The 22,647-nt window shown below is 36.5% G+C and overlaps 1 protein-coding gene across 1 annotated transcript in view; it reads right to left on the bottom strand.

Moving 5' to 3' along the window:
* ZNF804B (zinc finger protein 804B) overlaps window positions 1–22,647 on the bottom strand; it is a 236,072-nt gene that overhangs the window by 12,323 nt on the left and 201,102 nt on the right. The window contains 1 exon segment of the mRNA XM_065629591.1: window positions 17,162–17,305. Coding sequence (XP_065485663.1) covers window positions 17,162–17,305 — 144 coding nt within the window.

The following is a 22,647-nucleotide window of genomic DNA, read 5'->3' as shown; positions in this document are numbered from 1 at the left end:
AGGAAAAAAATGAAATGTGAACTTCAGTAATTATTCTCTTGCTTTTAACCCTAATATTGGAAACAAATACATTATTTGTAAAATGAATTCACAGTGCAAACCATCAAATGAGAATGATAGTTACTAGAGAACATAATTCGACTTGGTGTCTGAAGCTTATGATATTAGCTCTCTAAGTGAAAGGGAGGAAACAGTAACAAAGGTATTTGCTTTTACTATGGTAAAAAAAACCCTAAAAAATAGATTGGAAGGGCTACTACATAGAAGAATTAGCCATGAGATATGAAGCTCTAAAACTAGCTGATAAATTTTCATTTGTTTCACCCATAAATAGCTATAGAACACTTTGAAGTGTGTGATAGTATCATTTTTTGGAGTAGCTTCTATCTGAAGTAAATCTTAACAGATGCAGTATTTTTAGTGGGGACAATTGGGAAGATAGAAAATAAACAGCCATGATTGGTTGAGAAATGAGATAATAGCAGGAGGGGGAACAACTCAGTCCTCAGACATGCCCTGGAGAATCTGTCTATCAGTGAATGAGATGTTGATCACAGATCCAACCAGAAGGATAAATTAGAGATGGCTGTTTGGAGGCCTTGTTTTTGTACGTCTTCACAGAAACTCCTGCTAAGTCTGTATAGAAAGACGGTCTGGTCTGGCACAAGGGGTCTTCATGCCAGAAAGCATCAAGACCTACTAGCGCTAACCTGTGTCTTTTCTGTGGGAGCTTCTTACTGTTTAACTAGATCTGCAAATATTCCTGCTAATTAAACTGATTTGATCAATTGCTGGATGAAAGCACATCCATTTGTACAGCTCATGAGAATCCCCCAAATAAAGTTAAACCAGACGGGTTTCATGGGGGCCATTTCCATAGGGGACAGGACAGATCAGGTACTTTGTGGCATCAATTGTCTCATCTGAAGGCCCGAGCTATTTGTCGATCCAGCATATGCTCCACTTGACCACACATATTTATATCAGTTCCAATGAACTTGTCATATGCTCCAACAAGCTGGCTGCATATTGTGTAATTTGATTAGACATATTTGGTGCCACTTCAGAATACAAAGTAATTTACCCAGTAGAACCAACACATTTGAATGTTACGAAACTTGGAGCAGGGACTGTATCTTCACTGCGTGTCCATGTATTATTATACCTCACTTGTTGGAGTGTTGGGGTCTCTTAGCCAGAGAAAAACGCATCATCTCATATATTTTATTTCTTTTTCCTTCTAATTTAAGCAGTTTAGAGAGAAAAAAACCTGTCATTACAGACCCTGTGCATGACCAGCTCATTTCAAAACTTTCAGTACTTCCTGCAATCTTATTTAAAAAATATTTAAGCCTTTTCCTCATGTTTTTGAAGCCTGTCTCACCATTTTGTTTTCCTTTGTTCTAACCACAGTAGGTATGATACAAAATCACCTACATTTTAAGGAAAAGAGCAAGAATCCAAATTATCCAAGAATTCAACAAGTGAGTCCAAAGCCTGGCCTCAAACTTTCTTCATTGTGGTCATCAGACTTTCAGAGTAACAAAAATGAGAGTGGAAGTGACCCTACATATATTTTACATAGCACTTTCCATAGGCAGATCTCAGGTTTCTTGTGAAACAGGTACCTTCACCATGTCACTTTACAAATAAAGAAAAGAAGACAGAGAGATGGTGTGACTTCTGAAAAGAGCAAGGAGGAGGCTGAAGGAGCACTTACAGATACATGTTTAATTACTAGATCTAACTCTGTGTAAGCCCATTAAAACAAGAGCAAAGATGCCAGACATCTGAATTATGCCTAAATTTGATTTAACTGTATAACCAGTTAATTCCTGATAACTATGATAGTGCTGATGGAACAACAATAAATCATAAAGGATAAATCTATTACAAACTATTGTGCTAGATCCATAAGTTTACATAAAGGAAATTTGAATCAGCAGACCACTCACTACACAGTGACTTTGAAGTGCTGAACCAGAAAACAAGTTCCTCACTAAAAAAAGTCATTTTAACATGTACTTGAGATAAAAATAGTGTTGTTTACATATACCACTCACTGCATTTTAGATGAAAAGGTATGGTCAGGACAAATAGTGAGGAATAATATGCGCATGAAGGATATTAAAGGCAGCTATAAGCAGAAACCTCATCAAATATCTCAAGGAAGTAAAATTTGCTTTTTTGTCTGATAGAATGTAATAGCTATCCATAAAAATTATTTTAGTGGTATTTTTTTTTTTAATTCAGTCAAAACCAAAATATTCTGTATCTTGTATTTACTTAAAGTAGGCTGATCTCTTCTGGAACAGGGGAGTTAAAGTTACCCAGGAATCCAGCAGCAATACTATAACTAAATGCCTGTTCAAAGTAAAGGAAGTTTAATAAATTACATTTCCTTGCAGTTTTTGTCAATAAGAAAAGGCCACAAAGGACTTTCGTAATCACCTGATCAAAACTTTTCAATACCACAAGACAGAGGACAACCTGATTTGCTGTGTTTTGACAGAGAAACTGATGGAATCAAATTACTTTGACAAGATATATTTTACATAAACCACATTAAATAAAATTAATTACATTCTCATTCTTTAATACTTTATGTATCAGGCATGCCAGTATTTTCCCTGGCACTAATGTCAGGATGACAGATTTTCTTGTTTATTCTTTTTAAACCCTAGCATGACATTATCTAGCTTCTAGCTTGATGCATCTTCCTCTGGTGCTCTGAGACTTATTAAAAATCAACATTAATGATTAGGAGAGTTTATGGCCATGTCTTTCCTAATACTTAAATGTTGGTCACCTGAAATCTGCTGATACAAAAGTGTTTAGCTCTAGATTAGGTCGTTTAATATCCTTCTTAGCTATTGGTAGAGTGGTACTTCACAATCATCATAAATGTCATAGATGTGACTAAATCATCTGAGTTTGCCCCAAGTATAGAATAGAAAACTCTGTTGAATAATCCTTTTTACATCACTGATAACAAGTAATTTATTTATATTTGAAGCAGAAGATTCTTTATGTCCTCAATATACTTTCAGAAACCTTCTTGCTCTCACCTCTGATGACTACAGATTTTCCTTTTGCCCTTTTTACTTCCTCCATCGCTTTTTCCAAATTCTTCACTTCTGATTTGTGATCTTTACCATCCATTTTTCCTTTCTCTCCTTAATTTTACATTTAAGCCACAGAGAATTGACTTTCCTTCCAAACGAGATTATACATTTATAACCTATTTGGTCTTTTTCAGTTGTGGGATTTGGGTTCTTAAACAATCTACCAAGTGCCCTTTAAAATTTCCTAGGTCTCTCTCATATCTTCCATTTGAATTCCTCCTCCCAGTCCATTTGGCAAGCTTATTCACCTTTATGAAACTAGAGTGCTTAAAGAAGTATCTGTTACAGTTTGTTATTCATATAAAAAATATGCAAACATTTATTGTTTACTAAATACAATCGCTTGGCTTTTTTAAGTTCCTGTATGCCTGTGTTGATCACCATAATGCTAATAACACATAGATTAAAGATTTTCTTTTTAGACACCTATAATGTGGACAAAGTATTTTTGTGCTATTCTTGACGGAAGGGAGGCTCACAGAGGCAGCAAATTCAGATGGATAATCTGTTAATTTTAATTTCTGCATGCATGGGATTGGAGTAGAAGTTTATGTTCCAGTCTGTGGTTTATTTACAGGAGAAGATGAACAGATGTCCTTTTTTTTTTTTTTTCACTCCTGCAATAGCCTGGTTTAGTCTTTGCTTATCTGAGACAATCTTCTGAGAATGCATCTCAGTAAATTATACTGATTTAAAAAAAGCTTATTTTGATTATACATTTGGTTTTGGTTTTTTTTGTTTGGGTTTTTTTTGTAATTATTTTCCAAATTTTTCTCACATTATTATGTGTTATCTTTTTTTACTTTACTGTCCTTTCTTCCCTCTACTTGACCTAGCCATTTCTCTTCCCAGATCAACAGCATTTCCCTCTGAAATAACAAAAGCAATAAGGTGCTTTCTAAACAAATGCAGTGTATCATGGAAAAAGATGACCAAACTGTGCAGACTGAATGATGTCCTAATTTTCCAGTTTAAAAAGGCAAAGATATTTTGGCCTATCTAGCACCCTTTCTATTGTCACATGCTTAAAATATTATTTATTTGCAATGTGGTATTTGTATTTCATTCCCTTGAATGTCCTGCTGTTGCAACCTGCAGTGCCTAAGGCTTTTATAAGAGAGGGAGGCAAAAGCAAGCACATGGTCAAGATATGCAGTTCAGCCTACTGGTACATAACGTATCACTGAGCTGCAACTTGAAGACCTTCAATTGTAATTCCATAATTCAAAACTTTTAATACTGTTGTAGAAACTGTTCCCTGGAAAGGGGGTGGAAATGAGCATGACACACTTCTATAAGAGCAGTCACAAACTACTCTTATCCCCTTGTATGTTGTGGAGCTACGGGAGGTAACATTTGATGTCCCACTCTCTCCTCTTACCCATGCTCCAGACAATGGCTGTTTGTATTCACTCTTACATTAAATGATGCTATAAACATGCATTTACTCTTTCACGTAGACATGGACATTTTTAATATTACAAAGCTGATCTATCGCTCACTGCTTCTAAAATACTCTTCTCAAATTCTTTGCCTGTTACTTGACACAACCAACCTTCCCTCACAGGAAACTTTTATTCTTGTAAAATTTGAAGTTGATCTTTTGTTTATACTGTGGCTTCTTATTCTAGTAATCCATACTTTTCTACACTCCTGAATTTTAATTATTTCTTGAAAAAAAAAAAATGAGAGTTTATGTACTGAAATAGAACAACAATCCTCTCAAAATATGCACCAACACTATTGTGATAGTGACTTTGGACTAGGTGGGTTGAAAAGATACTGTAAATTATTCTGGAGACAAGGAGAAGTAGGGAAACTGGATCATTTTAACTTCTGAAAAATATTCCATTGTTTTTCCAGGTATTATTGGTTTAGCTTTTTAGAAAGACCTTGTACAAAAATGAGTAAGGAATTATGTACAAATTGTGTTATTTTCCTAGAAATACGAGAAAATTGCTATAACAATTATTTTATAATTCTCACATATTCAATGTTCATATTTATTAGGATATGACTGGCTGTTTTGCATGTGTACAGGTCCAATTTATAATTATTTTTGAACTGCAGACCAGAATCTTCATTTTCTTTTTAACCAAGCTAAGAGACATTACACTGTGTTAAATTTCAAAATGAGAAGGAAATCAGAATCTGACATGAGCTATTGAGGGCCATAATTACATCAATGAATAGAACATTTGGTGTAACCCAGGCTCAAATGATATAAAAGTAATGCCAAACTTAGAAAAAATGGTCATTAGCGGCTGATGAAAAGACTGAATTTTGCTTTGAGGTAAAGAACAAGATGAGGTTAATCTGAATATTCTGGGTTCCTTTTAAAAGGTAAAAATTGCATTGTACCTTTTAGGCAATATTTCTGTATACAAACATTGATACCAACGCAATTTAATGAATTGTATTGTTTTACTCCTATACAAATTACTTTACCCAATAATTTCTCAACTAATTATGATTTGACATTCACACAATAAGATCCTTATCTAAGACTGAAGGTCCAGCGCAGGTTCAGAACACAAGCAATAGATTATATGGCTTCTGCTGGATATGGTTTAGTAGACTGCTGAATCCCACAGATCCTAAATGGAAAATTTAAATACAGAGCAATGTAATGTGACTGCACTTGCACTTTTAAGCATCAATATTTAAGTGTCTGTTTTGAAGGAAGCAACACTAAGAATCCATCAACATGTTAAGGCCTGAGAACAAGCAAAGAAAAGCTAACTATGAGCATAAAGTATCCTACGGGGTTCCAGGGGGCTTCTGTCAACTCCTCTGTAGTTACACACTTGTTTAAAGAACCAGAATTTCTGCTCCACAGGAAAGTTTGACATTAGGGATTTCTTTACCTCTTAGTCTTACTGGAAGAAGTAAAATTTTGAAAACTTACTAAAAAAAAAGAAAAATTTAAAGTGCTTCCAAATGACTTGGTGTCAATGCATCTAAATAGCAACAAAACATAATACCTCAAAGTTATAATTTTCATCATTTCTTTATCTCAAGGAGAGTAAATATAATGTCTGCTTTAGTTAAAATTAATATTTTTAAAGTATTTTTAAATACTTTACAATACATTTTAGAAGTATTTTTTTAAGTAATACTCTTGAAGCAAAGTATTTCAGTGTTTATGAGCCATTTCAACCTGAGTGAAACTAAATGATGTAAACCTTTCAAATGAAAAATGGTTTTGATCTTTTTGCATTCTTGCAAAACCACTCAACTTTAAAAATAGTATTTCCTGATTGAAAAAAAAAAGTGTTTAGTTGCCAATTTTTTTTGTTCAGGAAACATTTGGTTTCTATTGTTCCATCACCTGTGATAATATATTTGTTTGGTACTCACAGGAATATCATCCACATTTCTCTAGATATTCCCTTGTAATGCAATCAGAGAAGATGCTTAAAGAGCCCTCATCTTTTTAATGGCTCCTGGTGGAGCCTAATTATTATGAAATTGCAAAAGCTGTGAAATGATAATTAGTCTGGGTTACCTCCTTTATTTTTCCCTTAGAGACACATTAAAAGAAGTTAATTAATGCTTTTAACTAAGTAAGGATAATAAATGACTATCCTCACCATTTTTATTACTGTCTTGGTGATGCACAGATATGTTTCTCTTTTGTTTTTAAATATTTGTTTCTGCTATGAAAATCCCTTAAAGACATACAAGGCACATTGTACCTTTCCTCAGACACAAACATAGCTGATTAACATGACTTTAAATCTCCACAGGAATCAATTGCTCAGCTACATTCTTGCACATTAATTACTGTATTGAAAGTACAGACAGTCAAAAGTGAACAGAACTATAATAGATGCAGATTCTAGACAGAAGTTCACAGGGCCACATATACTTTGAGAATGCCAGTGGGATAGGAAGAATTATTATTTTTCCAGAGAAGGGAAAGATATGAGCCAGAGACCACTGTTCAAAAGTCACGCAGAAGCTGAGAGAAACGTAATTTTTCTGGGAAAATTTGAGGGTGCAACATTTTGCTAGCAAAGCTAATTACCTAATATTTCTGAAAAGCTGACTATGACACAGAATTGCCCCAGGTAAGATATGTACAGATGTGTTGTGACCTGCACAACAGGTTCTTTAGTCTGGCTGAATAGTACCTTACTCTGCAATCACTCCATAAATATGAATTAAAGTGTATGTGAACAGACAGTAATCAAAGACAATCATAGCATTTGGCAGTGCTTTGTCCCTATTACCTCCCTATCTGAAGCCTGACCTTAAGATGACACCAGTTATTCCAGATCTACTACTCTAACAACAAAAAAAAGTACAAAATATGTGGCCTATAAGCAATATCACCTAATGTTTGCCAGTTTTTGGATGCTGACGCATGAAGTAAAATGTACATATGTGTTCAATCTTGCCCAGTTCTTATTAGTTCATGGTGAACAGACATTTTTGCATGAACAGTAACATGTTAGATAGAAGTAGGTGGAAAACATGCTGTATATTCTACTTCTTCTGTCCTTATTCCTGTCCTTCAAAAAGTGGAGAAGACATCTGCATACAGACATTTAAAAAGAGAACAGCAATGCTCAATATAATTTATCTTGTTCATTAAACAATACAGGCACAAGTCCAGGCTGACTGCCCAAAAGGTTAACTAAAAATGGGAATAATAATTTGAACATAAATTTTTAGGTTATCCATATCTACCCTGTTTTCTCAAGTAATATTCTATTTGCTGCATGTATTAGCATTTCGGAACCAAGAACCAAAGAGGAATATGTTGGTTTTAATCAATCCTTTTCACACAGTGTAAAAAAGAAGCATAACTGGCTCAAAACCACTTTTTATTTGAACAGAATGTTTCAGAAAGTCTTTTGTTTCAAAATTTGTTGAGTTGTCATAACAGAACATTTTAATCTCTTTTTGAGCATTTTTTCCTTATCCATATTTGAAAGGGAAGCAAATTTGGAAACAATGGAAATTTATTTGAACCAGAGATGCTGAGTTTTAACCAGATTTAACGCACATTCAGTCTGAATATAATTAAATAAGAATGTTCCGTCATGTTCTGGGTGGGCAATTATTGTAAAAAATTGAAACCTAAATTGATATTTCAGGGCAGAATTTCATTTGTCTGTGGTTTGGCACCATGTTTTTCTTACAAATCTAAGCCTTCAGATTTCTTGCTTATTTGAATAAGCAATCTATTACACAGCATCAACCATTCCTCCTGCTTGAAAAATTAGTTGTAAAAGTTTAGTAATTAAAAAGTTTATCCTCTGAGAAGAATGGAAAGGACAACAACACAGGCATTAATGAAGAGCACTTCCCCTAACTGGCATTCTGGTTATTGCTGTCTTAAATGTCAAAATCTGATAATACACTTCTGAAATTCCTTATATAACGAAATACTTAAGAAATATCTTACAGTCATTGGACCATAATTAACAACTATGAAATTAGGTGTCCCGTGGAGTTTTTTCCAATTTAAAGAGGGTTAAATTGCTAATTTACATGTTAATTAGCATTAATTCTAAAGAACACCAAATGTAATTCCATAGCATCTAGAATTTAACAATTTATTTTATCAGGACATTAGATTTAAAAGAGATTGTGCATTATTTGCAAGAAGTTTTTTCAGGCCTAATGATGAAAGGAATCTCATTATTCTAAGCAACACACAGTTTAAAAAGGATGAATACTGCCAATTTATTTACTTCATCACTGAGTGATAAGAAAGCAGCAAAGCATTGCCAAGGCAGCAGGTTCAGCAGTTCTTAATAAGGCCTACTGACCTGCACAATTTGTAAGTTTAAAATAAGGAGTTGTTTATGGTGACATTTCTTTGGAATCTGTTGCCTTGAGTCATGCCCAATCACCTGAGTATGCTCAGTGGTATTTGATAATGTTTCTTCTGCTGTTCCAGAGCTACTGGAGTACATGTGCTTGCTGTAGTGTGCAATTAAGGCATCTCTGGGTAACATTGCCATAAATACAAGCCTCGCTTTATAACATTTAAGAAAACATTGCATGAAATTATAAGTTAAGCATTCACTTTAAGATCATTTCAAGTTGGCAAAATAAATGTTCTAAGTACAGTGATGCCATAGAATTATCGTATTTTTATTTTGCTTTTGCTCATATGCTGTACACTATTCCTTTGCTTAAATGCTGATATCAATCTGTAGTGCTTTATGTTACCTTTATTTACATCAGTTTCTGTGATGTGACACAATCTGATTGCTTCACTGCACTGCTACTTCAGCATTTCAAAGATGCTGGATTGCATGTACTGTGAAGCACAGCAGCTGTGATGCAAACATGCTTTTAGAAAGATGGGATTTCTCTATTTCTAAATAACAGAAGCGTTCATGCCAAGAAAATAGAGTGTTTAGGTCCTATATTATCTATCTGTGTCAAAAGATGGAATTGTACATGAACAACAGCATTATACGTTCCATTCTTTGCTTTTTTCAGACCCCAGCCATTTTTTATGTTGTGTAGGTCATTCGTATTATTTTCAAGACAACATTTTCAAGACAACATGAGTCCAGCGCAGAGCCACGAAGATGATTAAGGGAGTGGAGCATCTCCCTTATGAGGAAAGGCTGAGGGAGCTGGGTCTCTTTAGTTTGGAGGAGAGGAGACTGAGGGGAGACCTCATTAATGTTTATAAATATGTAAAGGGTGAGTGTCACAAGCATGGAGCCAGGCTCTTCTCGGTGACAACCAAGGATAGGACAAGGCGCAAGGGGTACAAACTGGAACACAGGAGGTTCAACTTAAATATGAGAAGAAACTTCTTCTCAGTGAGGGTGACAGAGCCCTGGAACAGGCTGCCCAGGGAGGTTGTGGAGTCTCCTTCTCTGGAGACATTCAAAACCCCCCTGGACACCTTCCTGTGTAACCTCATCTGGGTGTTCCTGCTCAGGTGGGGAGATTGGACTAGATGGCTTTTCGAGGTCCCTTCCAATCCCTAATATTCTGTGATTCTGCATGATTCTGTGGTTTTGTACCACTATAATATCTGCGGTATTCTTGTTAACAGACTTAGAGTTGTGAAATGTGATTTTCATATAGCCTATCTGGTTGATTCACTAAGTTCCCCAGCTCTAAGTGGAATGGTTTAGACACTGGTGACTCTAAGTGGCTGACTCTGACCGTCTCCTTCTGTGTTTTGCCCTGGTATTTCCCCTTATTTATGGATTATTTCTTCAGGTCCTTCCTTAAGTAACACCTTTTCCTCCCTTTCTTGTACACACCTTTCATTGTCTTCTAATTTCAGAGTGATCCTTCCATGCATTTCTGTTCTTGAGGTTCTGTCTCTGTCCATTACACCTATTCCCATCATTAGTTCCTAAACCTATTTCTTCTCCTCCTGTATTTCCCTCATTTCAGTTCATCAGTTATTTTGTAGCCAATAGCTTCAACCCCTGCACAAGATGGATTCATTCCTCAAGTATGGTCCATTTTCAGTACTGAGTCAGGGAGTTTTCCTTAGGAAAAACAACATGCAATCTGTGATTAAAGATTTTATTAAAGACCAGATACATAATGGTATCAGATTAGATTGTCCAAACAGAATTGATTATGGCCCCTTATTACTTCCTTGTTCTTGATTTTTCAAATAATATGTATTTTTATTTAAACTTAGTGAAGCTTGGGATCCAGAAAGAAAATATCATCCCAAGCTCTGAGAGCAACAGAAACCTGGGTCTTAAAATACAAAGTGTTTGGAAATCTTCATTATAAGCATAACAGCCAGTGCTGTGTCTAACAGCCCAGTAGAAACCATGAGGTAATCTAGTTTGTAATAAAACCTAATTTGGGAACAAAAGAGAAGAGTAACAGGAGTTATTTCACAAGAACAAATTCTGGAAGAATGAGAAGAACTTTTTAAAGTTAATTATGGGAAAGGCAGCGTGAGAAAATGAAATTATCGAAAACCTGCTCTTCGGGAACAGTTACAGTCAGAGTGGAAGTAATTTTTAGGAGTATAAAGAAGAACACACACTGCAAAATCAATATATGATGAGAAGCTAAGAAAGTGTGAAGCTATAACAGAAATTAGAGAATGTAATAAATGGCATAGGCATAAGCAACAATAAGAAAATCACTGGTTTCAGAATGAGCAAGAGAACAGTGTGTCTTTAAGGCAAAAGATACTGAAATTATAGGACAGACAAATTCTTTGCTTTTAGCTTTGATTTTCACAAGAAAGAAAACAAAACTTAAGCCAGAAATGTAAATAGTATATCGTATGCTGTTTCCAAGGGGAAACTGCTTAAAAGGAAAGAACAGGGATAATTGAATCAGTATGTGTATTATAGAATGATGAACAAAATAAATAAAATTCCCCAAATATACAAGAGAAAATAAATATTGTGATGAAGCAGAAGTGTCTGACAAACGATATACTGGCACAGATGATTATTCTAAGTAATTGTGTAATGGTGATAGTTAAAACAGAAACTGGTAATAGATTGCCCGAAGCTTAAAATAAATGAGCATTTCACTGAAATGAAAGAATAATTTGTGGAAAAATCTGAGAAACTGTTGACCATATTGAGTCATAGTTTCAGTATTTTGATTTATGTGTCAGAAACATCTAATCTCACTAGAGATAGTTATGGTTAATGTTTGAAGAGACAAAAAATAAATAATAAGTAATAACCTTTGTCTCTAAACCCCCTCTCTTGTAAAACATCTGAGCATCCTTAATTTTATACATTTCGATATTTTATTTTTGTGGGGCTGCTTATAGGCATATATCCAAGAAAGTTTACAATTGTTTTTGGGACTAGCCTAATTTTACACCCTACAAATTGCACACACATAGTATAGCCGTTTGTGTATGCAATAGTTGCTTTTGAACATAGTAACCTATTGGTACCTAAAAATAGGAGGACAATAACTACCACACATATAAAATTCCTTTGCCACTTCAAGTCCATTTATAAATCAGCTGTTTGAGGGAATCTAACATCATTTTACTGTCTCTCTTGCTTGACTCCTTTTCTTTTATCCTTAATACAGTTCTGGTTCTGGCTTTCTTACTAGAGATGTGAGGAATATGAAAATTTTATTAGAAGTATGCATGTATTTCTTAACAAACATCAAACCAAGGTGATTTTTGCGAGGTTACAGGACCAGAATGCTGACGGCTGCAGACGGCACCACTCACTAACTGAGAGCAAGAAACGCCGAGCTCTTCTGCTATTCAGGTTATTTTCTGAGAAGGATACAGAGAGCACAGATCTCACGTGCACAATCTGGCCCTAAAAAAACCAGGCAGACCTTAATGGCCTGATGCAGAGAAACAGAAGCAGGATCTGCAGGGAAGGACATAAATCTTGTCCCTGTGGGAGTACAAGAGTGGGATGAAGGGTCCACTGTCCTACTGTATTGAGGGCAAAAAGCAGAGACTACACAAGCATACATAGTCATGGACCTTCATCCTGGTGTAGCACTTTCTGTTTTATTAGTGTGTTCTTACAGCTAGATACATGATACTTTGTCCAGAAGAAGGTTTCTTGGTGTTGCTCTGTTTGCCTAATTGTCCAGATACCAAGGTGAAATCTCTCAGATATTGCCAAACAAGGTTCCTTTTCTCCAAATGAAAATTGTTTGGATAATAAGAGAGGTGTACCTGAGATCCAAAATATGTGATTTTTTCTCCAATAAGCATGCAGATGCTGGAAAAAACACCCTAAAGATGAATGAACAAAATCTCAGTATTACACTCATTCCTGGAGCTTTCTCTGTGTTCACTTATCTGTGCATTTTCTAGGTGATAAGAGGTAAAGTTGGCTAAAATGTAAACATATTTGCTAGCTTTGATGTTTAAAAGGAGCTAAATCTCTGCCTGAATTGCAGTTTAAATCCACAAGCACTACGAAGTCTTAACAGCAAGAGCCCACAGCTGTACACAGTAAATCAGACTTTCATGCAAAAAATATACCCAAGTGATACTATGCATAGATTTAAATACTAAGATAGAGGTACATGCATGTGAACTAGTGTAGACTGAAAGTTCTGTTCACTTACTTAGACAGTACTGCCTGCTTCTACAACACTAAATTTAGATTTCTTTTTTTTTTTTAAATATGAGACAGTGTGATGTATTTAACTGCATGGCTAAATTTTGATAACAAAACTAAGACTTGTTTTGTCATCTGAAACCCCAAGATGGCAATACAGCCTTGTTTTTCTTTGCTGCTTAGTCCTATTGTTGTTATTATTATCATCGCCATGATTATTACACTGCAGTACATGGAACAGACTTGTGATTTTCTCCTTTGCTGACATGTAAAAGCCTTACTGATTGCTAAGGATTATTTATACAAAAATTGAAAGCTCCAGCTATTTTGACATTAAGTGAGTGGATGAATGCTGTCTATGACCTAGAGGTATTAAAAGCTTCCATTTAATAATGTTAACCAAACAGACATCTCTGCTCAAGTTAGACTTCCTGTTATAGATGCACTTAACTTACAACCCTGTTAAATAATCTATACTTCCATATTATTTTCAGCTTAGCAAGTAACATACATTCATATGTATACATTTTCAGGCAGCAGCCTATTATTGATTATCTATATACTAATCACTTTTGAATGTATTTACACCAAGACCCTTATATTTTTCAACATTCAGATAGTTTCAACAGAGCCGAAGTAATCAGTTTTGATGCAGTTAACTTTTGCTGCAGAGAACATAGCGATCAAGTGAGAGCAAGCATTGTTCACCTTGTTGCTTGATGAGAGAGACTGCGGATTTATCAAATATGCTACTGCCCATGATGGCTGCCCAGGACTACATAAAGTCATAGATTTGATAACAAAGGAAAAACGCAAAGGAAAAAAAAAGCCATTGATTTCAAGTGGGCTAGCTGGTATGTGCTGTGTCAATGAGACATGTATGCAGAGGCCTGTATGGTGATGAAAGATGAGGTTCTCCCAGGGAAGTCACTCACAGTCTCGCCTCAGCCTTGTTAAGTATCAGGCTGCACGACAGAGAGCTCAGGTAAAGCTGGGTGGGAGCGCAGCCTTCTGCTCAAATTTCTGAGTTCACTTCATCCAGCCTTGCACTGAGAGAAATTAATTTCCAATAACAGGTAATATCAACGAAAAATTATCATAGAGTAGCGCGCTGGGAAAGATGTTGGCAACGTTAATTAAGACTAGTGTTGTCAAGATAACCAAAGAAATAAGACCTGCTTAATACTCAGACAATGTTACCCAAAAGTACATAAATCAAATTAGACCCCTTCAGGGTAATTACAGTGTTAGAAGATAAGATGTGGGCAGGGGAGATCTTTGACGTTCTGTCAAAGTTTTCTTTGTATCCATATGTGTTTATATATGTACATGTACATATAAATGTGTAGTATTTATATATATATAAGTATGGATAGCATGCAGCAAAAAGGCCAGTTAGGGAAACAAGGCCAGATTGTGATAACATTTTGCCATCCTCTGAGGACAGGGAAGGATATGGCTGCTATGCCAACTGCTATGTCCAAGACTCAGTACTTTCTGCTTTAACAACTAGTTGAAATCATAGATAAGAAAAAGGATCACAAAATTAATTTTATAAAACCATAATATTGGGAGATTATAGTCATAATTCTTTGATTAAAATCTGTTTCCTCTGGAAGAGAAACCAAAGGATTATGACAAAGTGCTCTGCAATATTCTTTTTTTTGCTTTTATATCTTCTCTAAACAGCATTGCCACTTTAATAAAAATTTCAAAGTAGTAGCAGTTAAATATGAAATCACATGGGAGGACTATACTGTTTGTTACTGAGATGTAAAGAACCTCTCATTCTAATTTAGTCTCCATTAGAAGAATGATGCCCAGAACATATCAGTGCGAATGACTAAAGGTGCACTCAAATTTCTGCTGGAAAACAGAAAATACACCTTAGGAGAAGGAAGCTTTTTTGGTGGCTACTACCCCTCCCAGAACAAACATTTTGAAGCTAAGCTAACTAAAACTGCAGGAAACCATAAATTAACTTGTTTTCTTTCAAGATTACTCTGATAAAAGAAAGAAGAATAAAGGCTCTTCTATGATCAGCTATAAAATTCAGAGGAAAGAACACATCCACCCTGTTCCTAGAGGCAAACTAATGCTGTTCCCAGACTTGGCTGAGCAGTCAAGAAGTGAGAGGGGAGAAGAGCCTGAATTACCTGTCACATCAGGAGGATAGCTAGCTAATCCTCTGCTAACTGAGCTGCTGAACTACATCTGAAAGGGCAGGATGGGGTGAGCTTGTGCTGCCAGTTGATATTCTGCATGTGCTGTGTGTTTCCACGCAGACTCTTCGTTCCCAATACTATGTCTGGCAGCTTTTAAAGCACCAAAAATTAAAAACAGTTTTATTGCTTAAACATTCCCTTTAATAATGGAAAGCTGCCAAAATCTCCCCTGCCCAATTGTAGATGGTGTATCGTCAGGCTGTTTTGTTTTGCATAAGCTGCTCTTTGCAGGGAGAGTGTGTGAAGAGGGATGGGCACAAATGGATCCATCTCAGTTGAGATGCACTTCTGATGAGTAAAAAAACCAGCTGAAGGGTGAAAAAAAATTCATTGTGCAGCAAATAGGGATTTATAAGGATTAGAGTCACAAGTTTAGGATCTGGAAAAGCATTTGTTTTGTGTTCTTATAACCATTTTCATGGATTAATAAATGCAGTGGTGATGTAAGGATCTTCTCTTGATTGAATACGTAGATACATTAGATGAATCTAGCTCTGGTTTGGAGTGATGGGCCAAAAGAGTCCCATTAATACCCATGGATAGCTGACTCTGGGCTGCTTGAATTCAGCAGGATGGTCCAGCATGACGGGTGGGCAGGCACTAGCGAGTTTGTTAATGCAGTGCTGTGATAGATGCACACCGAAAATTCCAAACTGATTTACAAGCTCCATAGTACTGCAAAAGACAATAAGATTATTTGCAGTGAGAGTGAGGACTTTTGCCTTTGGCACTGTTTGATTTACTCAACATGTATTGTTTCTAGTGCTCTGTCAGAAATACCTGAGGCTTCTAAATGATTCATATATTTGCAAAGTAGCTCCTGACCCCTGTGCACCCGGAAGTGTGATCACCCAGAGGACACTAATACCCTGACAACTCGAATGCACACAATACATGAGAACTTGAACTGTATAATGCATGTAAGCGCTAGCAGAAAAACATCTATGGAATCCTGTTACTGGTTCTAACTTCTTATGTGTTAGATTAGCAGATGAGATGTATTACATTGGAGATTCAGAAATGCTCATTCCTGAAATCTGCAAAAAATTTTATTTGAATTCTGAAGCGTTTATGTGATTTAATTGCATTTTTCCTTGCATAATGCCAACTGAAATGTGGATTTTGCTAAAATCGGACAAAAACTGAGATGCAGGAAGCAGACATATAAGGATGAGCATATAAGTGTAGAGTATACCTACCACATATAGATTTGATAAAGTTGATACAAAACTAATGACAAATAATTAGCATCTGTTATATTTTCCCAAGAATCCAATATCTTGTCATTCAAAAGCAGCCGTTGTTCTATATTATGTTCTGCATGCAAGGCAAAATGTATTCCACTCTGAGAAATATTATGAGACATAGATTTCAACTTCAGAAACTTATGCTTTTAAAAAAAAATAAACTATTTTTCTGCCGTGGTCATATGCCTTCTGCATCCAAAAGAGGGACCTGGATATTTGAGGAAGTGATCATCCCCCCTCTCTAGTTTATAAGTAATTCCACATTTAAATATATCAAATGCAGAGTGAATATTGGTGTTGAGCACCTGTCTAAAACTATTGACAGTGATCTTTCAGTCAAAGGGCCTTAAAAGAAATTGTGGTGAAGATTAAAACAACGAACATTTTTCACTTTATTTTAATGAAAAATAGCATGTTGAGGTCAAAACCATCAAATGTTAAATTGTCTTCTACTTGGGCAAATTTAGAAACCTCCCACAATCAAGCAGGAAGGAAGATGGACTACTGTGACATGCACAGACATTTGTCAGGTTTACCTGCTTGTGAGCATGGTCGTAAGAATTGATGTGGTTGTCAAATTCCTGGTGTTTGTGGTACTGCTTGTCACATAGTTCACAGTAGAAGTTAGCCTTCACATCCTCCAGAGCCTTGGCTGCAGCTTTCTCCTTCTCAGCATAGTCCTACAAAGGTAGAAGCAGAGGGAGACAGTTTGCTACAGATCCTGGTGAGGTCATGCTTCAGCAGCTGTTTTTGTCATCCACGTTAAAAACACTAGACTGACAAGGACTGCTAGATCACAAGGTTCCATCCCAGTATCAAAGTACACGATAAGGAGGTTTTGGTCTTAAGTTGGGTTTAATAAAACAGTTGAATAATTATTCTTACTACTTGTTGTAGGAACTGTAGTAAGGAAAGTAGAGAGGAGTGGGGTGCAGAGAAATACTGTCAGGATACTGCCCAGCTCCTGGGCAGGAGAGCTGAGCAGTGAAGAAGACGTAAGGCACAAGGTGGATGTATGCAGGGTTAATCTGTTCACTCTCACAGCACTGTCCCAGGCTGCACCAATGCATGTCTGCTCTTTCAGGTGCTGTTGCTCAGAAGAAAGAAAATAGTTTCAGTCTGATACTAAGGCAGATTTGTGTTCTGCTTTCTACCTTCTGTGAAATATTCAGCAGGGCCAGCCAGCAACAGGCTATGGCCAGCTGAGATTTCCCTGGAGCAGAGGCACCTCAGCAGGAGCCTTTTCCTTGTCACCCTGTCCCTTCCCCAGGTCTGGGTGAGGGGACATGCCATCCATCCACCCAAACTGGGTGTAACTGTCACCCATCCAACACAGACCACAGCCACTGACAAGAGCATGAGCTCACATCCAGGCTCAGGCAAACATGGCAGAAAACAGGAAAACACAATTAGTTCCTACATAGTCCCCCTCCACGTCTCTCTGTTGACTCATGTGGATGCTCTGGAGAGTCAAGTACTTTGATTTCAATATATAATAATGGGTAAAAAGAGAAAACTTAAATCATAGGAGCCAAAAGTTACTGAGCTCCAAATAATGCACTTAAATAAGTGTCCTGACATGCAAAATTGTTAGCAGCCTTTGATAACCTTATTTCTTTTGAAAGTCCTTCATTATATTGTTATTATTAGAACACTTCCTTAAATGTTTTACGTTAGAGTTTAAAGAGCAAACTTCTGACGTGGAAAATATGAACAAAAAATTTGGTAGAAGCAAGTAATTTTGTATTCCTATTGAGAAGTGGATATTACTTGACTGTGTGTAATATATTGCCTGGGATTACAATAATTCATCATTTGCTGTATCATTTTACTCATGTAAAGAAATGCCTACTTTCTGCCACCAGGTTTTTCACGTTATACAGTCAGCATTGTCTGCTGTCTACATGCTTTCACCACCCTTTGTGTGACAAACTCAGAGCACACCAAATCCTGGACATCCTGAACATCTGGGCCGCCCTGCTCCCAGCACATCACACTGCCCAGCATTGCTCTGGAGACCGCTCCAGCATGGAAATAAGCCTTCAGGCACAGCAGATCAACACAAATGCACATTTTGAGCCATTCAGTGTGTGAAGGACTTTCTTAATGAGTACCACATGTTTTGAGTCTGAGACTTGTCCAAGCAGCGTGGGTGCTGGTTGTTGATGTGACGCATTGAGCTGTGAGTCCTGCTCTGCCCTGGTCCTTAAACCATCAGGTTGGTGACAGTAGGTCTCTCTCACATAGTAGTTTAGAGGCTGCCATTGCTGGTGAAATTCACTTCACCTAAACTAGACTGCCTAGAAGTTAGGTGTATGCTCTAAGGCAATATCCCAAACTTCCTCTATAAGAAATAGAAAAATGATAGCCACTGCCAAATGGTGATTAATCCTATCCATTTCGAAAACCTATTTTAGGATGAGATGAAACTCTCCAGAGATGCCTTCTCTTTCCTTTGACCACTGCAAGATTCTAAATTACTAACTTGGCCTACATCCTTAATTCTTAGATTGCTGAACTCAAGGATAATGAATTCTATATTGTATTTCTTTATATTCAATTCTAAATCTCCCCATGAAACTTGCATGAACTGACCTGCTTGAAGACAGGAGGTCAAAGAGAAATTTTGTGCCTGGAATTTTGATTTTACATCTTACAGACGATGCCAATGACATGTCAGTCCCTCTCACAGGGCAAACATCCAAATAAATCTCTTTCCTGCATGTATATGGCTCAGATGGATTAGTGTACTGTGGTATACTCAGAGTGGTCAATTGTCAAAACAGGTAGCCTGAGCTAACATTTCTCCACTTGAGAGATTTTCAATAATAGTAGTTAATACTTGATTGTATCGGGGGAAATATTCTCAGAATCAAATAGTTAAATAGCTTTCATTAGTTATTTAAATCTACAAAGCCCATTAAAAAGTGCTACTTTTCAGCTTATGTTTCAGACCCATTGTTTTGCTAGCATTAATTATTCACCAGATCTTTGGTATAATTAAAATGCATAAATTTGAATGTGGATGCAATAGCATTAATTATGCAGAGACGTGTTCCCTGGAAGTCAAGTGTTGAGGGCTACATATTTTTATTCTAAACTGGTAAAAATGTAAGTTTTGCACTCACTGGCAGCCAACCAAAGCATAGTGGGGGTTTTGGTTGGGGTTTTTTTGTTGGTTTTTTTTTTTTTTTTCTGGGTCTGAACTGTCAATTAAATGTCTACAGCCTGCTCCATATTTGCTTCTGCTGAAGGAGAAGCCTAATTGTTCGGGGTGAACACACCACATTACTCTCTGTGAAGCACAACTGAAACTGCTGTTCACAAGCGTTCCAAACTGCCAACTTTATCTTTCTCAGCAGAAATTAATACAGTTCCCTAGCATAAAGATGTTTTAAAATAGCAACAAGGCAGCTCCCAGGTGCATCCTAAGATAATCACAACTACCTCCATTGCCTTACTGCTTAATTATGCTTGTCTACCATGGCAAAAGATATAATTTCCTGCTTGCTTATCGATCAGATGCAGGGAAATTGAATGCTACATCACATACTTTAGAAAGGTCATGGATTTTTCTTTCTCTACAAAGGCATAAGAAGTTCTAGCACTACAGTAAATTGTGCATAGTCAAATTAATTTTCATATTCAGACTGCTAATAGAATCTCCCTAGGAATATAGAGACTGGTGGTCAATTCTGGCATATTAAATGTGATCATGTGGAAGAAAATGTGTAGAATTACACTTGTAGGAAACATATGTGATCATTAACGCTTGACTACATCAATACATACACAGGAAAGCAAGAAAGATGCCCCAATGTATTCTGAACTGGGGACCAGCACTGGTAATGAATATGTGTGTCACAGTCTCATAAACTTTACTCTGTATCCTATGCTACTCACTAATGACATATAGCCTGGGTAAACGTGTATACTTGCAAGTTTGCAGTTCTGTCTTTGAGCTATGGACAACTATAAGTGCAAGCAGATGTCAGGGATGATGCAGTCATTGTAGATAAGAACGCCTAGAAACGATGGGTTAACCACCTTCTACATTGCTGGATGCAGATAAGTACACTGTAAAAGGATAAAGAAATGCAGAATGCACCTGAATGCCTTTTTTTCCTAGACGCCTGCAAAATGGTTCCATATTATAGATTGTAATTACATTCACATCAATTTGGCCCACCGAGGCACATAACTTTAATAAATGTTTATATATTGGATTAATTTTAAAAGAATACTTCTATTGCGTGTTAGGCTGGAAGTGATTTCACTTAGGAGCTACTTTTGCAGTATGCTTCTTATTGTGAAAATGCAATTAATGGTATCTGACATTTCATTTTCTAATATAGGGAAAATCAATGAAAAATCCCATGTAACTGAGTTTTCTAGACTGTTGCCACTGACACCTACTCAATTAGAAATCATTTATTAAATCCAGAGTCTGTAAGACATATTTAATAGACTGCAGGGCCATTAAAGTGTGCTGATCTAGACAAAACAATACCACATTGCCTTCCTCAGTAACTGATAGTAAATATATCTGCTATGTTCAAGTGGACTAAGGTGAAAAGTAGGTCACTTGATACAGTAAAACTTTCAGAGGCTGTTTTCTATAAACCCATGTAACCCATGTATTTCTACGAATATAGTGCAGTAAATGCATAGTGCTTGTAAATAGAACATGAGAAAAATATAACATCATAACCCCACGTTTGGTCATCTATTTATAAATTGGAATGCAAAATCAGTGACAGAACAGCTAACTCACATTAATGCAGAGCTCAGTAAGTGTCAGACTGCTTCCTCTTTTGGGACGTAAGCAATCAGAGTTGTTAGAGTTTGATAACTTGAATATACTTCTGTGAACCAGATTAGATATGAGTGCAAATATTAAATACTGATGCAACTACTGAGGTGCCTTGGAGATTTTCAGACTAGAGATTAAAGGAGAAATAGGACAAATATAACCACATGAATAAGTTACAGAATTATATTCTACATCTAAGAATTTTAAATACGTCTTCATTAGTGACTTAGATGACGAAATGAACTGTGATTATGTATGAAATCTATGAATAATACTAATTAACAGCACAGGGCAGACAAATGTTTTAGGGACCAGGATCAGGATTCAAACTAATAATCTTGAGATATTGTCTAAAATCAGCAAGATAAAATTCAATAAGATGTGTATCAAATGCTGCACTTTGGAGGGGGAAATTACATTCACCAATACTAGATTGTGAATAGCTGAGTAAACACAAATGCAAGGGAAAAGGTCCAGGAGGTTATAGTAGAAAAGAAATTAAATGAAAGTCAAGGCAAATCACATTCTGACATGTTAATAGTAGTTTTATATGTAAGATGCTGAGGGTAATGATTCCACTTGATTCAGTATTGGTGAAATGTCAGCTGTAAAATACTATTTGGTGCATCTACACCATCAAATAACTTGGCTCCTGGAACCTGGCCCTCCATCATCCCCACTCCATATGTGATAGTTCGTTCTCAGGTTTTCGTTTCAGAGTGAAGTTGCTAGTTCCCTTTAAAATAAAAATGAGTGCAGTTCTAGAATAACATTCAGTTCAGGGATCACAATCTACAGGTAACAAGGATGAGACTTCACCAGATTTTCTAAGCTCTGTATAGTTTTCCAACAACCATCAAACTGCATTCCCTCAAGCATCCCCATCTCATGGCATTCCCTGAGGCAAGCAACACTTGCATGCCATAAAAACACATGCAGCATCGTGCCACAAAAGATCTACCCAGGCAACGTTTTAACATAGCCCTCAGACTTTTTCAGACAGATAGAAATAAAAACAAGTACAATTATACCTAAGGGTATATATACCCCCAGACCTGAGGAGACTTAAGACAAATATGGACATAACTTGTTTGCCCTGAGATGCAGGATGGATGATGTTTTTTTCTACAACACTGGTCCTGAGAGACTCGTCCTGCTTGTTGGGGCAGATCAAAGTGTAGATGTAGCCTTTAGGACAGTTTTGGTACC

Source organism: Caloenas nicobarica, chromosome 2 (assembly GCF_036013445.1).
Source record: "Caloenas nicobarica isolate bCalNic1 chromosome 2, bCalNic1.hap1, whole genome shotgun sequence".
Classification (NCBI taxonomy): domain Eukaryota; kingdom Metazoa; phylum Chordata; class Aves; order Columbiformes; family Columbidae; genus Caloenas; species Caloenas nicobarica.
Note: the sequence above shows the minus strand (reverse complement) of the source record. Positions and strands in the feature narration are given on the sequence as shown.